At 42.7% G+C, this 22,003-nt stretch overlaps 1 protein-coding gene across 2 annotated transcripts; it reads right to left on the bottom strand.

Moving 5' to 3' along the window:
• Nucleotides 1-2,615: 2,615 nt before the first annotated feature.
• On the bottom strand, nucleotides 2,616-21,111 carry KLHDC1 (kelch domain containing 1). Of its 2 annotated transcripts, XM_033159115.1 has the most exons (13): nucleotides 20,836-21,110; nucleotides 18,041-18,111; nucleotides 16,153-16,270; nucleotides 15,003-15,121; nucleotides 14,301-14,379; nucleotides 14,095-14,178; nucleotides 13,292-13,375; nucleotides 11,700-11,758; nucleotides 10,706-10,818; nucleotides 9,393-9,465; nucleotides 5,138-5,222; nucleotides 4,553-4,605; nucleotides 2,616-3,325 (listed from the first exon to the last, which is right to left on the bottom strand). In XM_033159115.1, the coding sequence occupies exons 1-13, from the start codon at nucleotides 20,974-20,976 to the stop codon at nucleotides 3,151-3,153; spliced, it is 1,254 nt and encodes a 417-aa protein (XP_033015006.1). In that variant the 5' UTR covers nucleotides 20,977-21,110; the 3' UTR covers nucleotides 2,616-3,150. The 2 variants fall into 2 exon arrangements, with proteins under 2 accessions (XP_033015006.1, XP_033015093.1); XM_033159202.1 differs by lacking the exon at nucleotides 4,553-4,605 and having other exon boundaries at nucleotides 3,182-3,325; nucleotides 20,836-21,111.
• Nucleotides 21,112-22,003: the final 892 nt, after the last annotated feature.

The following is a 22,003-nucleotide window of genomic DNA, read 5'->3' as shown; positions in this document are numbered from 1 at the left end:
AGAATGGTAGAATCATAGAATGGTAAAGGAACCCAAGGGTCATCTAGTCCAACCCTCTGCAATGCAGGAATCTCAAGGAAAGCATCCATGACTGATGTGTTGCTTACTCAGGGAATAATAGAATTGTAAAGTTGAAAGGGGTTCAACCCCCAGGGTAATCTAGTCTACCCCCCTGCAATGCAGGAATCGCAGGTGAAGATTCCCCGACCAGGGGGTGGAATCCTGCTTTAAAAAACCCCAAAAACCCCCCACCTCCAATGAAGAATGGTGATGAGAGAGAAGCCATTCCATTTTTGCTTCTCCACCCTCTCCATGCTGTCCTCCCAACAACCCTGTGAGGTAGGTTAGGCCTGAGAGCCAGTGGCTCGCCCAAGCAGGTGGCTCAGGATTTGAACCTGCATCCTAACCCCACAGTGCTTCACACCGATTCTCGTCTGCCTGCACACGCAGAGGATTGAGATGTAAGCTGTTTTGCAGAGTGTTGCTGTCCATTCCTTAGTTTCTTGCGTATCCACGCTGGAAAGTGAAAGGGCTGTCAGGGGTTATGATGACTCACAAGCACTGAGAAGGGGGCCTGGATTCTAAACCTTCTGCTCAAGTATTCAAGTGACTAAAATTGTGCAGCCTAGTATCCTCTTTCCTCCATTTTCCTTGGGGGTGTGTGGATTTTTAGTTTTCAGTGGACACACGAACAGAGCCTTCTGCTCTCAACCTATAATAATTTTAAGTTTGTTATTGGTAAACAGGATTATATAACTGTATAACAGAAACAAGACCGTCAGAATTCCATGTTTTTATTGCAAGAGAGAAAATTTCAGTCTTCTGCAGATATTGTAAAACACACATGAAAACATAAGGCAATAAAGGCACTTTTCTTTGGAACTGATTCTGAACACAATTTCAATATGAAAAACTTAGCGGATACTTCCCTGTCAAAGTTTTCTAGCTCAGGTATGGTATAATCATCAATGTTACTACTGAAGTTCATAGTCAAGTTCCCCTGACTTTGGCCTCATCAGGATTTGACCTTTTAAGTAGCACCATTGTTATTTGCAAGGTTATCTGGAAGTCAGTAGAATTCTCACACCAATCCCAAACACATTATGTAGAGGTTCCATTAAAATAAATGACCATCACTTCAAAATACTGCCACAATCCACTGAAAAGGAAGTTTTCCTGCTCATGTATGGGAGTTGCTCCCATTCGTTCTGCAGAACATCCCAGTGAATTGCACCTTTAGTCATGGGAGTTATTTGCAGAAACAAGCCTATGACTAATGCTTGACGCATATGGCACTCTTGAGTGTCCTGCATGTGCTGGGGACCAGAATGCAAGAACTGAAGGATCCTGTGCAGCATTCTCCAATGCCGTAATTTCCATATCTGGTCAGATCAGTTCTAATAATGCAATAAAGGGTTCTTATCCTACTAGGCTAGGTTTGCCAACTTTTCTTTTGGATCGACTCCTTTTGTGTTTTAACAGCTGTGCAACAAGCAGAGACTCAGAGGAAAGTAACTCGTTACTTCACCTGCACATCAGAAAAGCTTCGCCTGCTGAATTTCAGCTTGTTAAAGGCACAGAACTTCCACACACAAGTTTGCAGCCTTAACCCAAACATCTGCCAGAATGATCATTAAAAATACTTCAAGAGAAATATTTGTGACATCTTGATTTGCTCCAAGACTGCTTCATCCGTCAATGCCAAGTGCAACATTTTACTTAGAAGGGAGCAGAACTGGAGTGAATCTCATGACAGAAGGTAGATATAAAGTCACTTGCTCCCTACAGTACGTTCAAATTATGTTATGCCATTGTTCCACGACAAAGGTTGGCATTAATGACTTCACTAAATTGCTGCATCTATTCAGGTGCTTGAACCACCCTCTGATTTTCAGTCATTCATGTATTAGGTCCAAAGTCAAATACCTGAAACATAGCTCCGTATTTTATAAATCACATACCCCGGTTTTGGGAGTAAAAGCCCACATTCCTTATTTTAAGCTTGTAGGTTCTGCACTAAGAACAAGGAAGCAAAGATCAGTTATATAAAATCTGCATCACCCCTTCAACAACAGAACCAAAACTGCTACGGTGGGATTCACCTAACAAGTCCCATTAGCGCAAATATTTCCACTTGCGCAATGGGCTCCCCACACCCCCGTTTTGAGGGAGGGAAGAGACAAGGGATTGTTCCCTTTGGGGAACTGAAATGCATGTGCTGGTTGAATGACCAGAAGAGTGTGATGTTGAATTCCTCCCCTAGTATCAAAAATCTCCCTAAAGAGATATATGGCTTAAATGTGATATTGAGTTACTAAGCAGCATATCATGGCATGACTCCACCTTCTAATGCCACATGTGCTTAGTTATTACTGCAACCTTCCTGAAGGTAACTCACAAGTAGATGTATAAACAAAAAGATTTCCCCCCAAGATTTTGTAAGATTCTATTCAAAACATAACAACAAAATGGTAACAACAGGGTCCCTATTAGCTAAATACCTAAAACTGATAGGAAATTTGTATTTTATAAATACTTTACAATAAATAACAAAAAAAAACCCAGCTAAGTTGAATACAAACCTTACACACTGTGGTCTGTATAACATTTTTTTAAATTTGTGATTATTTACAGTCCATCAATGTTTACTGCAACAGTAAAACTTTGCCCAGTAAAAACATTTAACACAAAAGTGCAACTTTAAAGTGTTTCTATAAAATAGTGTCAATACCCGGCCCATGCAACTTTCAACCAAGTTTTTTATAGTGCTGTCGAAAGAAAAAGAGTTTTGAGGCTTCAGATGTATTAAAGAAATTCCCCTCTTCAGACAATGGCTAAAGTGTAGCAATACGAGGGAATATGACCAAATAAAGCTTTGACTGTCTGAAGCCTCATTAACATATTTAGCTTTCATAATAATAAATGGCTCAACTAGCTTTATGAACTGGCACAGTAAACCCAAGAAAGTTGTTATTAACCTCCAGAGCCCCTCACTAGACTCTGCTCCCATTCCTTACGCACCAGCAAATCAAAGTGCCTTTCACCCGATCTGACCCAAACTTAGAAATTCAGCCCAGTCAACAATAACATTTCTAAATTATCTCCAAGAAGGGTCTGTACTGTGCGCTGTATATTCATGAAGAATGGTTGCTAAGAGACATTAATCTGTTCCTGTGCTGCTTCTTCAGCTTTTCTTTCTTGACGATGGCTAACTGCAGCCCAAAAAGTTATTTTATCCATAGCTTCCTCCAAAAGTCTAGATGGTAACCAGGATAGTTGGTTCTCCAAGAGGGCAGCATTTTTACCAATGCAGTCAAGGCTCAGTCTGAAAGAAATAACGCCAGATTACAAAGTTTTGCAGGTTAAACATTAAACTATATAGAAGAAAACAGTTTTATCCATGTGAGTACCTAGGCATTCTCATCTCAACTATGAATTTACCATGTGGCTTTAGGCAAGTTGATATGGCTTACTTGAAACATCACACCAAACTGGTTTGTGCTAACTGCAGTTAAGACACCACACCATGATTTGGATGTCCAACATTAAACCATGGCTTAGAGCAGCTTTTGTCTTCCATCTGCTCAGCTTTGCAAGTTTGCTCCCATCTACATGGTGCATTAGCCTTCTGAGGTGGGTCTGTGTTTTCAAGGGTTTGATAACTGAAAACCATAGCCCACATAAACTGTGGTTTGCAAACCAAATAGAGGCTTGGTATCATAGTTTGGCAGTGTTGCGCACACCATGGTTTGTAAACCGACATTGGTTCAGATACAAAGATAGACAGGCCATGGTTTGGAGCTGATGACTGAATGTAGTCACTACCTCAGCCCTGGCCCCTTACCTGCAATATGAGGACTAAAGTGATTAATTCAATGCTGTGCTAAAGTGATTGTTCTGTCAGCACAGGCATTTCAGCTCATCTGATGGAATAATCCCCCTTGCCCCTGAGCACTGCTCCTGACACCCACCCACACTAAGCCAATTTGGAGTGTGGGAGAGGGAGTGAAGAGGTGGTGGAAGCAGCCCTACTGCACAAGGCCTCTGCTGACGGGACTCATCAGCTGCATCTCACCCATAACGTTGACCTATTTAAAGTGATGTTGCAAGGATTATCAAGTTGGCAAAGGCTTTGAACTCTTCAAAGTCGCACACTGATTTGTATGTGGTTTCAAGTTTGAGGTTAACAGATACGCAACTGAAATAACACTCGGATTTCAGAGCCTCTGAAATCCACAGAATGTAACTGTCGTTTCTCATGAACCAAAGTTCTGCAGGACTTTTGAGGTGCAGGGGGTGCCCCCTCTTCCCTTCCTTGTCAGGGAATGCTTGAAATCATTGCATTGTGTGTGGAGCATTCCCTGACTCCCTGAACAGCCCCTGCATGGGTACAGCTCAGTGTGTGTCAGTGGCCCTGCATGTGCGCTGAAGCCACTACGTCGGGATAGTTACCGCTTAACATTTTGGAATATACAGTTGCTTTTAAAAAGTGTTAAATTAAACTATGCTCATGGCTTTATAATATTGTTATTTGAGTAATTTCTCAGCTCACCTGAGAAGTGAGTATGGTTGTGTCTGAAAAATCAATAAATCGCTGCAGTGTCCCTAAGCAAGAACAACAAATTCAAATATTTATGAGTTACTTTGCAACAAACGTACTTATAGCAACGTACTACAATAAAACATTACATTAAACTATATGCCATTAAGAATAACAAAACAATCGACAATACCAACATGCAGCAGCAAGAGTTAAAAGAAACAGCAAAACTGGGTAACGAAGAACAACTACTGGTAAATATTTTAATGAGGTATTTAAAAACATTGGGCTAGAACCAACAAAGTAGTTCTGATAATGCAAGGATTTCAATTTGTGCAATGGAACATCCTCTCCCTCTCCTCAAGCACCCCCCAGGCACCCCCCCAAAAATCTGCTCTGGAGGGTTGTGGGAGCCCCAGAAGAGATTTAGGGGTGAACAGGGGAAGGAGAGGGAGGAGGAGTTCAGGAAGGATCAAAACTCCTCTCATATGATCTGATTTTGTTTACCTGAATTCTCTCCATAAAAATAATTTTAAATTTCAATAAAAAGATTTATCAGCACAATGGTGACATTTAATGAGTGTCCTATTTACTGACCGTGTCCATGAAATGCAAGTCATCTTTACTTCCTCCAAAGACCATCACTTCACCTTCTTTACCAAGACAAGCTGTATGCCACAATCTAAAAGTATATTATAGTGAGAATAAATTCTCAAATAACTGCGCATTTAAAAAACGTTTTCAGGTAGCTATCATAAGGTTTTAGTGCATTTTGTAGGACAGCTTTCACCAACCTGGTGCCGTCCAGATGTTTTGAATGGCAAACTCCCATCAGCCTCAGCTGTCATCTGGAAGGTATCAGGCTGGCAAAGGCTATCATAGCACCCGCCCCCTTTAATCTCCACTGCATAGTAAATAGATTTATTTGAATGGAGCTGTCTCTCAGCTCTTGAACTAAATTAACTAGTCCACTCAAATGGATTCTAAAAGAACTTACTACCCTTTTACTACTTACCATGAGTGGGGCTTACTTTTTTGTCAAACACAACTGTTTAATAAACGTTTAACAATGCATACATTCCAATTCTTAAAATGATGCTATCATAAAACCCAGCAAGATAGATTTAAATATGAGGAACACAACCAAAATAGCAGATTTAAAAAGTACCTTTAGCAAACACAATTAAAAATGGCTGCTGTGATATAGAGGGAACTGATTTGAAAGTAAGTATGGCCATGGCAACAATTTAAAAACTGGGCCATCGGAAAGAAATCTTTCTTTCTTACAGATCTTGGCCTTCACTCAAAATTATAGGGTGAAACCCAGGCACTGATTCTTGAACTTGCTTATTCTGAAGTGCCTAACTTGAGAGTTGGAAAAACATCTCTGGGACAAAGAAGGCACCTCTCCTCCCTCCCCTGTCTTAATTCAAAGGAATCTGACAAGCACAGAGATGGAATTTGTTAACTTAAAAACACACATGGGAAAAAGAGCTTGGTAATTTAGTTTAGATACCAGCTTTCCACAGCTAGAGTGAGCTGCTAAATTCAGTTTCTCCCCACCCCACCCCCAATATGTCAGAGGTCAAAGGAACCAGGGGTCTTTTAACCTCTCATCCCTCCTTTGCATCTTCCAAGAGTTGGAACTTTCTGAATGTTAATGGTTTACAAAATTATCTTAAAGGGAATAAGTTTTCTTTTTGCACATGCTAGTGCAAAATAAACAAATGGGTATGCATAGATACACAGCAGTTCAAAATAGGACCAATTCATATAGGTTTGTAAAGAGAGCTTCACTGCACTGAGCTGAATTTTCTTTCAAGAATTAACTGACTGAGTATAACTCACTGAGGTCAACAGGATTGCAGAATTTGTCCCCTTTTGTTTATTTAACTATTGCAAAAATATGTGCAAGATGACTCGGTACTAAATAGCACCTCTTACTTCATTAATTTCAGCAATTATGCACTGTTCTCCTTACACTAAACTGTATCCCACCTGTTCTCTTCCTCATACCTGTTGATAGGTCTGCCTCTGTCTTATTTGCATTAGGAAAACTCTGGCCTGGACTGGATCATCGCAGAACACTGGAAAGCCTTTCCTGCCTTGACTCTGTGCCTTGACTCCTAGCTTGAAACCTGAAGCTTTTTTTCTACAGACTGATAGGTTTATGTCCTCTCACAGCTGCTCTAACTTAGTACCTAGACATTCTAATAAAGCATGTTATTTGCATCACATATCAGCTAGATTAACGTCACCTTTTAAAATAAACCCTCCACCTAGAATTATAGTACTGAGTTATAACTGAATTCTACAAAGTATTCTATGCAACTGTCACGGAGGGTATCTTTTATTGAGAAAAAAGTACTTAGCAAGGGCCAATATCTCAACAGGAGTGGCAGCTGAGTCCACACTATGAAAAAAAGAATGAAGTCTAGCCCAGCAGATGTGCTAAAGCACAACCAAGAGAAAGCCAGGCTGTTTTAAGTCTTAATGAAATCACTCTGATCCTTAACATATTTACCTTTACAGAAGAGTGAGATCAAACACAGATGCTTATCAGCTTATAGGCTGCCATGTAAGGTGATAACTTGGAACAGGCATCACAGAATAACACCACAGACAGAGACATGGACATCCATCCCAACACAGTATTTTTTAAATGGATGCAATCATGTATTCATCTTCATATATTCACGAAGTGTTAAAAAGTGATAGTTTGGGTGTTTATCTATTTAGCAAAATAATTTTTACACCACTCTTCAACTATATTCCCCCCCTCAAAAAAAAATCAATTAAAATGTAAATAAAGGAAGGAAGGAAGGAAGGAAGGAAGGAAGGAAGGAAGGAAGGAAGGAAGGTCAAAGCCCACAAAATCATAAAAGCAGCATAAAGCAGTCAGCAGATTTTTGGAAGCCATTCACCTTGCCCCAGGTATCACATACTCACATGTAAATTCCCTGATTGCTAAACCATGGTTGGGAGAATGGGACTGCCCCACAGACACAGGCACTCCTTCCTCCGCCTGTGCATTAACTTGGCCTCCCTTCTGGGGCCTGGCCATTATGCATCAGTATGTCTGCACCAATGCTAATGCTACTGTTGCAATCATGGTTAACAGCAGGGTAGCAAACTCTATGTTGAGCTAACCACAGTTAACAATAGTATCAGCTCACTCAGACCCTGCAGCATGGTTCATTCCAAAAAGGGAATAGCGTGTGTTATGGGAGAAGAGAGGAAGGAAGCAGAGCACGAGGCTGCTGAGTTCTCCCAATAATGATGGTTAGGAGATCAAGAATGTTATGTCTACACTGAGACAAAGAGTGATAGTTCAAACTACCAAAATGACAAGTGTGTGAATCAGCACTTTGTCCCAGTGATTGCAGTGGGACTTCTTTCAAAGCAAGCACGTTTAGGAAATTGCAGTCTTAGGTCCTGTTGGCTTCAAACTATTGTTCTGAGGCCAACTTTCTCTGGATTAAAACCTTTACTTAATTTTTTTTAGCAGAAATGCAAATGCACTTTGTTTAATGTTTGATTCCCTGGAGAGGGCCACTACCTGCTGGTAGTTTCCAGTTAGCAGCTAGTTTTACAAGAGGCTCCTTTGACTGGGAAAGGGAAGCTGACAGGCCCACCTCTCCAAAGTGGTCTGACAGACCTTCCGCAAAGCTCTCTTGCCTCCAAAGTATTCCTCAGGAGAGCAGATTTGCCCATGGGGCCAACAGTTACTGATCCTTGCCCAATACTACATGGTGGTGAAAGGGCACAGAGGGAGGAGTTGCTTAGAAGGGTCTGTGTATATTTTTCATATTCCTAGTGGCTTGGCAGCAGTTCAAGCGAAGGAGAAACCCCCAACGTCTGCATTTCTAAAGCAAACATGGTGGAGAAGAAAAATCTCACTTTGATTTCAATCTAATTTTATATAAAATTGCTTTAATACGAGAAGATCTAAGTATCAAAATAGGTTCTGGTTAGTGTGTGCTGCTGTGCAGTCTACCTCGAACATTGGGGGTGGAGACTTCATTGGAATGGAGATGATAGTCAGGCTCCGTGTGAATCAGCTTCTATCTACTGTAGAGACTAGCTGCGGTGTGGGAGTGTAATTGCATCCACATTGGTGGCACCTGTCCAGCTTTCAGTCTGCAGTGATATAATATTTGCACAGGGCCTACACAGCTGAAGCCAACATGCAAGCCCTCTGAAAACATGCATATCAAGAATGTTTTGTTATAGTGCAGCCTACACACACCAACACACACAAATAAAAAGAAGGTGTGGATACAATCTCACTCCCTGACCCATGTAAATATATTCATTTGAAATAGGGCTTTAAGGCCACCATCCCAATCGCATGAACCAGGCAAGCAGTTTCTCCTGACTTTCTTCCAAATAAGTGTGTTAGGGCGGAAGTCAAAATTCAAATAAATGTCCATTAGGTGCATGATTATGTGAAATTCATCAAATATTATTTATACCCGCTTGGATTCTATAACCTATGACTTGATTAGTTTATTGTACCCAGAGGCATGCTTAGGAGCCCTTAAACCCTTGGAAAGAAATTGTATTGGCCCCCTGCCCCCAGAAAAAGCAACACTTTACTGCAATAGCCACATTAGAAATGATTACATTTTATGTGACCCAAATACTCAAAGCATGTGCAGTGAAGGCAAGGCAAGGAGGAAGGGCAAAAGAATTAGCATGTTTGATTTCACCACGACAGTCACCACACACATCTACAACATACACTCCACAGTCTGATAGGTGATTTTTGCACGCCCCTTCCCCCCACCCGGGCCTGCACCCCCGGTTGGGGGCTGGTTTTACCAACCCCCAGGTACGTCTCTGATTGTACCTCGGTATGCTCTTTGGTAAGTATGTGAGTTGTTGCCATTTGTTTGTTGCGACATTATAAATCCAACCATCACCTGAAAATAAAGAAAGATGCATAATTACTGCTCGTTTCTTAACACAAACACACACACACACACACACACACACACACTCTCACACTGATAATAAGAGACCATTTAAGTAATGCAATATATTATGTTTCGTGTTTAAACATGAAATAAATGATACTGAATATGAAAAACTAGGGCAACTGTGGGCAGGACCCAAGGAGCAGCTTGTACTAACCCGATGGGCTTTTGACACCCTCCCTCGACAGAACACTGGACTTTAGTGCTATATCAGCACTATCTGCTTTTAAAATTCCCTTCAGTTACAAAAGTGGTGTCAAGGAGGGTTGTTGTTGCTTGAAGCTTCCTTGAGCATAGACTTGACTAATTACATGGTTCTTTGGACTGGGACCACTCTATGTTTCACAAGCATTCAGCATCTCTGCTTGGGCTGCTACGCGAGTCCTCTTCTTTTTACTACTTTCCCCTTCTGTCTGTTGTGACAGGCCTCAGACTAGGCTGCACATTTCAGACTTCTGCTGCAGAGGCAGACAATAAACTAGTCTTGGGAGGCAGGGGTACCATTTTAAAGCTCAGATATCTTCAAAACGCCTATTGGCTGGAGATAGAAAGTACCCAGAACTCAAAGCAGTTTTGTTAGAAGGAAAGGTGCTCTGCGAGTCTCTTTGGTCTGAAGACCTGGATTAAAATGCTTTCAATAAATAATTTTTTTTTTTACCCTATGTCTGTTTAGTTAGAAGTAAGCTCTACAGATAAATAGATTTATCCCTAAGTAACTGCAGCTGATGAGTTATAGTACAGTACTCTTTTTATAATGCCAAATCTGAAACTAAAAACTAAAGGAACAGGTTTTTTAAACATTCTGACGCTGATTTGATCTTCAGCTGGCTGCAGTTCTTTGACTTATAAAGAAAGCCACAGCAGTTTCCTTCTGAAACATGAAATCGGCTAGACTTTGATAAAAGATGGATTGAAATATTATCTTTAAGTTTGCTTGTAGTCAGATTTGGAGTAGGGGGACAGGAGCCAGGATGGTGGCAAGTCCTTCAAGAATCATGCATCCAGAGTTTTTCTGTTGCTACTGTGCCAGCAATTCATTGACAAACAAGTTTTTAATTTATCATAGCATTATAGTTTGTTAATCACACAAATCATTCAGTTGTAACTTGCTTCCCTCTTAGCATAGTGTTCTCAATAATTTTGAACAAATAAAGTGATAACAATCAATTAATATCAAACTACTTACTTAAGGGTACATTGTCTGAACTCAGCCCACCAAACAGGAAAAGTTTACTATCTGTTACAGTTGTCAAAGTATGCCATGATCTGTCTCCTGGTTTTTCTCCATTTGTACAAATTCTAGGAAAAGCAAGCAAAAAACAAAATTCAAGAAATATAATTCAAGAAACAAAATAATTACTGGGTGGGCAGTTTAGCATCTTTCAGGTGGGGGGGAACAACTATTTTGCGAAGTCAGCATTCACGTCAGGTGATTTGCTTACAGAGCGCTTGCTTATTGCACCACTGCCAGTGAGAGTCCTTCCCATGGGTAATGCTCTATTTTGTCTTGGGAACCTCCTGTTGGGATATTCTTAGGATCCATGAAAATCCCAAGATCTGCCTGGGGACTCTCCTTGGCTTTCAAAACCAGGAATCCATATCTGCCAAGGAGGCAGGCTCCTAACAGAAGCACTATCTGATACTGGTGAGAAGGGGGCGATGGAACCTGTTCTCCCTAGAGGCTTGCCATGTGTAATAAATATGTAATATGGTAATAAATTCATTGGGTCTGAGGCCCAGAACAATAAATACTACTAATTTAACACCAAACAAAATTTAAACAAAAAAATTAAAGGAGGGACAGCTAATGGAATCTGTCCTTATAGAATTCCTTCCTTCCTTCCTTCTTTTACAAAATACTGTTTTCCCAGTCTGAGAACACTCATAAGAATGGATAAACATACTTCAAAGATATGTCAAACTGAGATTTCCACACAATCCAAATAAATGTTCCCCAAAAATATATTGCTGTTTACCAGCCTAAAACAATTATCTAAAAAGGGCATTGTCGTTATTTTAAGCATAACAAAGAGCAGTTTTTAGCTCAAGCTCCCCCCAAAAAGAAAACCAGGGGGGGAGGAATAGTAATGATGGGAGTACAGTATTCAGGACTAAATATACAAATACAATGAACATGAATTGTTACATACAATACAGCTATGACATGAGGAAAAACTTACTTTCCTGACCAAACCCAGGTATCCAAATTCAAAGAATGTAAATCATTCATTCTTTTTTGCTGTTAAAATAAAAAAGTTTAATTAAAAAAATATGACAATACAGCCTTTCACAATGATTTTCAAAGGAAAGCCAAGTACAGTGGTACCCCGCTAGACGAATGCCTCGCAAGACGAAAAACTCGCTAGACGAAGGCATTCGTCTAGCGCAGGCATAGGCAACCTTCGGCTCTCCAGATGTTTTGGACTACAATTCCCATCATCCCTGACCACTGGTCCTGTTAGCTAGGGATCATGGGAGTTGTAGGCCAAAACATCTGGAGAGCCGAAGGTTGCCTATGCCTGGTCTAGCGGAAGGCTGCCCCGCAAGACGAAAAAGTCTATGGGGCTGCCTCGCAAGACGAAAAATTTTCGTTTTTTTTTTTTTTCGTTTTGCGGAGCGCGGCTGTCATTGCCGCTCCGCAAGACGAAAAACCCGCTAGACGAAAATTTTCGCAGAACGAATTATTTTCGTCTAGCGGGGCACCACTGTAATAGATTCTGTCTGAGAACTCCTCAAATGGGCAAATTGCAGCTGTTTCAAGACAGATTGTGTTCTTTATGGATTAAGGCAATATTTCCTGACCTGGTAACCTCCAGATGTTCTGAACTATAACTCCCATGAGCTCCACCCAGCCAACACGATCAATTTTCTGATTTCCCAACTAGCCCCCCACCTCTAACTTAAGGCACAGTTCTGATAAATTTCAAGCCAGTCATTTGGTCAAGAGGAAAAGTGGAATGATGAATAGGAAGAACTTTGGCTTTTTGTACTGAATACTGGCCGATGGAGAAAGGGAGCTCCATAGAGGAAATCCCTTTATGTCTGCTGGCTGCACTCTCATTAGCAGGAATCATATATCTGTTATTTTTCTTGATCACAGCAACATCAAGTGCGATCTGCATTTTCAGTAAAATAAATAAACAAGGGCAGCCCTGCTGGATCTAGACCAGCATCCAGCTCCACTAGCAGCCCACCAGATGCATGGATGGGAAGGCCTCAAAGAGGACCTGGGTGCAACAGTGCCCTCCCCACTTAATTGGAATTGCTCCTCTGTATCCTGTCCACATAGAGATGTCTTTGGGAAATCCACAAATGGACCCAAGGGCAAGAGTTATCTCCTGCTGATACTTGGAGGCAGACTGTCTCTGGTCCTGCAGGCAGCAGAAGTATAAACACACTTGCAGCCTAATCTTGCTAAACATTACATGCGTTTTCCCATTACATTAGTACCTACTACAATCCAAAGTATTTTCCTTAGAAGCTATATTTTACATGAAATGTATATTTTGGGGAGCAGTATCTGTTGATTGCATTCAAGATGTCACTGACAATACAACCTGCCTTTGTAGTTTTGGAACTCTGTTCGTTTGGTAAAGGCTGACTCACTTTTCAAAACACTGCAGCTCTTTTTAAAAAGGAAAATAGGCTCCCTTTCCCTCACAGCAGGCCTCACCATTTATTTTTATTTCAAAGTTGAATGCTTTTCCCTTTCCAGCACTGACGTGCTCCTTTCCCCGTTTTTTCATAGCGTAAACATAAAATCAGTACAAACCAAAACACGGCCTCCAAACACGTAACCTTTATTTCCTAGGACTGTGCATGAATGTGCTGCTCGAGGCTGAGGTGGAACTCCATTCTGCAAGCAAATACAAAAGAAGTACTGCTGTGATTCTTAGGACTGCTGTAATGCGTTTGAGCCAGGACTGCCTTTGAAGATGGTTCAGAAAACTTCAGTTGCCGCAGAATGAATTGACTGTCTACATTCTGGTATGGACCGGAAAGTCAGAACATTCAAAATCAATCCTGTCTGTGAGTTTCTGGGACCAATTTAAAAATTGTTGTGGTAACCTAAATCCCTAAAAGTTTTATGATCAGGTTACCGGCTTCACCCATATGATTTTTGCCTGCACATTAAGATCTGCATTGAAGGTCCTACATGGATATCGTTATCTTACCACTGGTAAGATCAACAAAGTTGCCTAGCACAAGGAGACAGGATGGGCACCCTGTCTAGGTTCACCTATGATGTCTCTTCTGTGTGGATTGCATTGGCCTCTTCAGTTCAGGCATTCAAACTGGCCTCAAAACCAGTTTGGTTCACTGCTGTCTTCTCTTAAGATTGCAATAGGTTTTTATTTCTTAGAAATACTTTAAAATGCTTGTGTTTGCAGATTTGTTTTTTACTATGGTAGGGCATTACCCTTAAAAGCAGCCTCGAAATACTTCGATAAATATTCAGAATATTCACATCAATCCAAGAGCATAAGGAGATATATATGTGAGATTGTGTTTGGAAAGCCACCGGAGGACAACAAAACATGACAACAACAAATCCAGAGTTCAAATAACACTTACTTTAATTTTTGGCTGATACCAAGTTTGCATAGTCGTATCAAAAACATGAACGTCATTGTGCCATCCCCAGAATATCCGTTCTCCCTGAAATAAAGAAAAAAAGGAGTGAAACACTAGGTGAGAAGGAATAAAAGACAATAAAACCACTGCTAATATTCCGTCCAACACAGGGTCCTCTTTATTTGAAACTGTAACAGATCTCTTACCCAATATGCATCATGAACATCAAAACAGTCACACAGTTCACTCTGTTTTCTACAGCCATAGCCACCAAAATAGATGAGCCTTTAAAAAAAAAAAATCAGAATTAAAATTTACAAATTAATTCCTGCCATTAGATCTAAGAGGTCAGATGCCCTAATTTAATTCCTCTAGAGCAGCCTTCCCTAACCTGTTGCCTTCTACACCTTTTTGACTACAACTCACACATCTGGAAGGCAACAGGTTAGAGAAGGCAGCTCTAGAGTTCTTTGACACCTGCAATCATCTTGTTTCAATTCTCCTTGTGTGTGAAACCTTCCCACCCTCCAGTGTGCTAGGAACTACTGGAGCAAGGCATTTAAGAGTAAAAGGACTTATCTGTGCTACCAAAATGCAGATCAATCAGCAGAGAAAAACTCAAATATGCATTCATATTTTAATCATCTAATATTTCTAAGTCAGTGAACCACTGTCCTTTAACAAGGTTTTAATATTGCCTTGGGCTCTAATCCTATCCAATATCATGCCTCACACATAATTTGCAGGCTGTTGACATCAGCACAATTCTCATTTTATAAGTGAAGGAACAGAAGCACAAGTGAGTTAAGGGAAGAAGACAAAGGTCATCAAGCCACAGAGAATTACAACCTGGTCTGTTCACCAGCTAATGCCACCTCCCCATTTGTGAAATCACCCATGACAATTACCTGTCTTTATACACCCAGCAGGCAAGTTTGTCACGTGGTGTAGGAGGCTGACCTTTAAAGTCTGTGATTTTTTTCCACAAATAGGTTCCATTTCTTGTTCGCAAATTAACATAATAGAGCTTAAAAGGAAATTAAGACACTTTCAACACACAGCAATATTCTGGAAAAAATGAAGTGCTAATTGGCAAAACTGGTGTCTGGAGAGAACAACCAGTAACATTTATTCCTTTATAGCTTTAATAGAAAAGGCTTAAATTCTTCTTCCTCCACTTCCTCACTGCTAATAATGAGCAGCATTTCTCATTGCAGGGGGCTTCCATATTCTAATTTTAACTGTTGAAAGTCAGACTGTCCTCAACATAGCTGTCAACTTTCCCTTTCTTTGCGGGAAATTCCCTTATTCCAGCGCCGTTTCCCATTGCAAAAAAAGGGAAAGCTGACAGCTATGGCTGTTTCCCAATGCAAAAAAAAGGAAGGTTGACAGCTCTGGTCCTCAACCTTTTCCACAACAGCAACATAAATTCCAAAGAAATAAAATGAAGCAGAAAGGCTTAACCTCTCAATTTATGTATGGTCACAACTTCTACTAAAATTAATTACTGTGATGCCCCATCATAAAGAGTTATAGAATCTAGTTACTCCACAGACTCTAGTCAAGATCAGTTCCTAAACATCGGTGTCAAGCAGAGTCCCTCTGACATCAAAGGGCAGCTCTGCAGGCTTACGGTATATAAATTTTGAATGGCAGCCTAACAAACTGGCCATCAAATTCACACTGACATGAATGAGTTGCTGCCCATCTTTTGATAGCAGCATAAAATGCACAGAACTGCAAAATAAATTACACACACCCAGTTAGGCTGCTTCTCAAACATAAGCCCCCACATCACATGGCAAACCATTATGGAAATTAGGAGGAGGGTTAAAAGATTTTGTGTGTGTTTGTGTGATAGGTTCTGCGGTTCAAATACTTGGACATATGCTAAAGCTGTTCTTTTGGTTCTGGCCAGAGTTACATCTGTGTGAAAATCAAATCAAAACATAATGTTAAGATTTCTTCAACAGTTTAATTCTCACTACTATACTATTTCATCCTTAACGAGCTTGGTAATTCTATCCGAAAGTTTCTTAAAATAAAGGAACCCTTTACCCGATTGCTGTATCCTTTGTCATCATATCCTCCAAAGATGTACAGCTTTCCATTAACAGACGCTCCGCAACTTCCAGACATGGATGGAGGCAAATCACCTTCCATCAGATGCATCGACCTGTAATTCAGCGAGCATAAGAAATCCCATAATTTGGCCCACAGATTCAGGAGTAAATTCCTTCAGGAACCCTCATGGGAAGCGATTCATGAATGAAATATGTAATAAAATACAGGTAGTAGTTAGCAAGGGACCCAGGTGGCGCTGTGGGTTAAACCACAGAGTCTAGGGCTTGCCGATCAGAAGGTCGGCGGTTCGAATCCCTGCGACGGGGTGAGCTCCTGTTGTTCGGTCCCAGCTCCTGCCCACCTAGCAGTTCGAAAGCACATCAAAGTGCAAGTAGATAAATAGGGACCGCTCCGGCGGGAAGATAAATGGCGTTTCCGTGTGCTGCTCTGGTTCGCCAGAAAGTGGCTTTGTCATGCTGGCCACATGACCCGGAAGCTGTCTGCGGACAAACGCCAGCTCCCTTGGCCTATAGAGCGAGATGAGCGCCGCAACCCCAGAGTCGGACACGACTGGACCTGATGGTCAGGGGCCCCTTTACCTTTACCTTTAGTAGTTAGCAAAGGGTAGACTGAGGCTGGCTGAGCAGTGCCCCATTTGCCCTAAAGGACCAGACTCCACTGGTGGCATCCCTAGACACAACCTATTATTGGCATGTATCTTTGTCTTAAGAGACAATGGAGTGTGCCTCTGGGGATGAAGTCAAACTGCTGCGTTAGGAGCATCAAAGTGACCTCCCTGGGGTGCAAGCCTGGGCAGTGTGTATGGAGCTCCTGGGATGGCCAGATGACAAGAGCGCCCCCTTCGCCTTGCTGTGGTCCAAAGAAAAGCAGAGCAATACATTCAGGCACCATGCAACCGTCTTACGGACTCCTCTCTGGATTTGTGTAGGGTTTACTCCTTAGCCTTTTCTTCTCCTGAAGATATCCCACAAGGCAGCAGAGGTTTAGGGTCAGAGTTTCCCTTCTCCTAGATGGGCTACCTTCCCAGGCTGCTCCTCCTCTACAGCATATGCAGAAACCGCCTTGTTGACTATTGGACCCACTGTTGGTCTCATCTGCTCAATCCGCCAGAGCCTGCCTTTGCATGCAAAGGAAGTCCCCCACCCGTCAGCTACCCTCACCCATTTGGTCCGGCCTGTCAAAGACACTCCTGGGGTGTGTCCACTGTCACAAAGCCTCCAGGACTAGTCACAGCAATACAATAAAAAGGAAGAAGAAACACTGATACCTATTTTCCAGCACATATTATGCAGAAATTCCATGAAAATCCATGGGATTTACTTTTACACAGAGAATTTAGGATTGTACCCTTTGCAACAGTTACGAAGGCTTGTGATACAAAGGCCTTGTTAACAATTGCCAGTAAATAATATGAGTTCACTACTACTAGTGAAGTAGTGATGTATGGAAGTGAGAGCTAGACTATAAAGAAGGCTGATCGCCGAACAATTGATGCTTTTGAATTATGGTGCTGGAGGAGACTCTTGAGATTCCCATGGACTGCAAGAAGATCAAACCTATCCATTCTGAAGCAAATCAGCCCTGAGTGCTCACTGGAAGGGCAGATCCTGAAGCTGAGGCTCCAATACTTTGGCCACCTTATGAGAAGAGAAGACTCCCTGGAAAAGACCCTGATGTTGGGCACAAGGAGAAGGGGACGACAGAGGACGAGATGGTTGGACAGTGTTCTCGAAGCTACCAACATGACTCTGACCAAACTGTGGGAGGCAGTGGAAGACAGGAGTGCCTGGCGTGCTCTGGTCCATGGGGTCACGAAGAGTCAGACACGACTAAATGACTAAACAACAACAACATGACTTACCATAATCCAGTGTCCATTTCATAGATCCACAGCTCATCATTAGGTAAGTAAACTTCATTTTCTTCAATTGACTAACCAAAATAGGAAAGAAAATCATAGGCATACAAATGTTTCATCAGGGTCACTGAAAACCTTCCTCTTCACTAACAAGCTACTTTTCATTTCAAATTATAGCTTCTCAGGAAGTGATTTGTATTGTGGAAGCAGTGCTGTAATAATGCACACTCATGGAATTATCCTCCTGTATATAGTTTTGCTAGCTACCTAAGATGCACTCTGCTCAGAGTTCCACCAAGGTCTCTTGGGAAATTAAATTAAGTCTGGTTCAGCAGCAAATGGCAAGCAGGGAAATCGAGGCACTCGATTAAAGATTTAAAAAGTATTGTTAAAAGCAATGTAATAAAGAAATTCCTATTTTGAAGAGTTGCCCATCGTGAAAAGTATTAGTGGTGATCAAGACTTTCGGGAGGTATTAGGCATTAAAACCAGCCACCATAAACTGGGATATTTAATGCCTAATCTCATGGCACGAGGCAAGCAGGATTCTGGAGCTAGAGAGGTGGAGACTATGCCACTCATGTGGAACTATTATTTTGTACTAAAATCAGTGTAAGATCTTTGTGCCTGAACAAAGGCAGGGAAAGGCAGCCTAGTCATAGCAAAGCACAACCTTCTCCCGTAGATCTCAGCAGAAGGTCAGCCACTGCTCTTTCTGCACTGCTGTTCTGTGATCATTTAGCTGCACACAAACAATGTATTTGGGAAGATGTGCACGTGTGACATCCATGCAGAACCAAGAACTGTATTTGTGAAACTGAAATGGCATCCCTCCAGTTTGCTAGCAAAGCCAGAGGAGAGAAATCACACCCAGAATCATCCGGCTAATGGCACTGTAAATAATTGTTTGAACTATGAAGTTTTGCATTTGAGAAGTGGTGCTTGGTGCCAGAGGTCCCTGGCTAGTGCTCCTGTGGCTTCCTGCAACTGGTACTCAGAAGCATGGAGGCAGAGCACAGCTATCAAGGCTATTATCCTCCAGGAATGTGTCCAATCCTCTTCTAAAGCCACCCAGGACCATCTTGGCTGTGAGTCCTGGAATACTTGCGCCATGCAGGCATGTTTGTGCTAGCTGGGGCTGACATGGTAGTACAGTGGTACCTTGGTTCTCAAACTTAATCCATTCTGGAAGTCCGTTCCAAAACCAAAGCATTCCAATATCAAGGCACGCTTTCCCATAGAAAGTAATGCAAAATGGATTAGTCTGTTCCAGACTTTTAAAAACAACCCCTATAACAGCAATTTAGCATGAATTTTACTATCTAACGAGACCATGGATCCATAAAATGAAAGCAATACAGTAAACAATGTACTGCAGTCACACAATCAGTCAGTCAATCAGTAGCTGAACTGGGTTCCCCACAGTCACAAAAACAAAAAAAGAGAGCTGCAAAAACAAAAATGCAAAATAAATACCAAAAACAGACAGACCTCAGCACAGGGGTCCACAAACTAAGGCCCGGGGGCCGAATGCGGCTCAATCGCCTTCTAAATCCAGCCCGCGGACGGTCCGGGAATCAGCGTGTTTTTACATGAGTAGAATGTGTCCTTTTATTTAAAATGTATCTCTGGGTTATTTGTGGGGCATAGGAATTTGTTCATATTTTTTTCTTCAAAATATAGTCTGCCCCCCCCCACAAGGTCTGAGGGACAGTGGACTGCCCCCCTGCTGAAAAAGTTTGCTGACCCCTGCCTCAGCATAACACTCAAAACGGAAGTGTAACACAACGGAGCACGTTTGGCTTCCAGAAAAAGTTCACAAACCAGAACACTTACTTCTGGGTTTGCAGTGTTTGAGCACCAAGGTACCACTGTAGCCCAAAACATCTGGAGGGCATCGGGTTGGAGAAGGCCACCCAATGCTATGGCCCCAACAAGGCTGGGACCTGTTTACCTGCAAGGTCGCCTCACCCCATAATTGCCTACCCAGCAGCTTCAATCGACAGAACTGGCACTGTTACAGGTGCCCCATGAGATCTGTTCCACATTTGTAAGAATTCAGATTTTTTCATTTGGAACTCCCTGCCTATTGACATCAAGCAGGGGTACAATACACTGCACTTTCCCGTGCTAACATGTTTATAAAGTGTACTGGAGTTTTCATGTTTTAAGACTACTGTCATTTCAGCTTTCTGAAAGTTTTTAACCAGTGTTAACTTTTCTTGCTGATAATTTTACTGTTTTATTATTAATTTTGTAAACCGCTTTGAGGTTTTATCCCCCCCCCCCACCAATCAAGCGGTGTTTGAATCTTATGAAATGAAATGCTATTGGCGAAAGACTGCGAGTGGCGGGGAACCAAGCATCCACGCCGCCCTTTTATTTATTGAATTTATATACCGCCGTTAAAAACATGGAGCTGAGAAATAAGCAGCGCCCTGTGCAGTTAAATGAAGTCCCCTCAGGGCAGGGGGCGGGGAAATAAGACGGCCGCCGCGCCTCGAAAAAAACAGCGACCAATAGGCGATGGCGTTTAGGTAAACGACGGCCTCTCTCTCCAATCCCGCTTCGCCTCTACCTCCCCCACTTCCACACCTCCGGGGCCTTTCGCGCGCCCTGTCAGGCTTTCCCGCCCATTTTGCTCTCCTCAGCGAGCGCCGGAGTGGGCGGAGCTAGCGCCCATTCCCCGCCCTCCGCCTCTTCACCGTCTCCTCACGAGATGTTTTTTTTGTCGAAGCCCGCCCGGAGCCTCCCGCCGCCGCCCCGCTTCTTCGCCGCTTCCCTCGCTCCTTCCTTACCACGTATCCCCCCCACACGTAGAGGCAGCCGCCGTCCACCACAGCGCAGTGCCCGCTCCGCTCCTCGGCCACGGAGAACTCCTGAAGCGCTGGGGAAGCGGCGGCAGCAGCAGCAGCAGGAGTCGCCACCGCCGCCGCCATCTTGACGCGGGGTGACAAGGGAGGCTGCCGTCGCCCCGCGTCGTCCCCTCAGCAACCGCGCTACGCCCGACCGCTCGGAACGCGGGCCTGGCTCGGGAGCGCGACGCCGTTGGCCTTGGGGAGGGGAGCCGAGGGCCGTCGCGGAGCCGCTGCCTCCGACGCCGCCTCCTCTCTCCCTTGGCGCGGAGCCGTTTGAGGGGGAAAGGCGGAATACGCAGGAGAGGGGGCGGGGGAAGGGAAGAAGAATAAACATCAATAAACTGACGGGCTGGTGTCTTGGTTATTGGCTATTATTAAAACGGCACTTTGATAAGGGCCAGGGGAAAGGGAAACAAAATTGCCTCTGTCAAGCGGCCTCTTGGGGTCGCTTCATCTGAAAAAAGGGCATCGCGGGGTTGGAAAAAGGGTCAGATAAAGGAAACAAAAAGGACCGAGGGGCTGAAGCGGCTTCCCTATGAAGAAAGGGCGCGACGTTTGAAGCTTTTTAGTTCAGATTGAAAATAGCGAGTAAGAGAATATGGTAGAAGTTAATAAAATAACACATGGAAAGGGCATTATTTTATGAAAACTTTTTTCTTTTTTTTAGTAAGCAGTATATAAATCTTGTTAAATAAATATCCCAGTGACCAGTAATGGTTCCTCATCATCCTGGGAAAAAGTGGAAGGGTTCTGTCCTGGACAGGTTGTTCAGTGTCTCTATAAATGACTTGGATGAAAGAATTGAGGGGATGCTCAATCAGCGATCACTCGAAGCTAAGTAAAATTGTTTTCCATTAGTCCGTAAGTGACCCTGGAGGCCAGTTCTGGACCCACACGTCCTTCCACATTGGGGACATTGGTTTCCAGGCGGGGATTTATAACTGGATTTGCCAAGTGTGCCTTCCTCTTGGCGCATTTCTCCCTTTCGTCCTGAGGATGCTCATCCAATTTGCAGATGACACCTAACTGGGAGGGGTAGCTAATGCCACAGAAGACAGAATCAGAATTCAAAATGAGAACAGATCGGAGAACCTGGCGCAAGCTAACA

This window comes from Lacerta agilis, chromosome 1, assembly GCF_009819535.1.
Source record: "Lacerta agilis isolate rLacAgi1 chromosome 1, rLacAgi1.pri, whole genome shotgun sequence".
NCBI classification, from domain to species: domain Eukaryota; kingdom Metazoa; phylum Chordata; class Lepidosauria; order Squamata; family Lacertidae; genus Lacerta; species Lacerta agilis.
The sequence above is the reverse complement of the archived record's forward strand: the minus strand, read 5'-3'. Positions and strand labels throughout refer to the sequence as shown.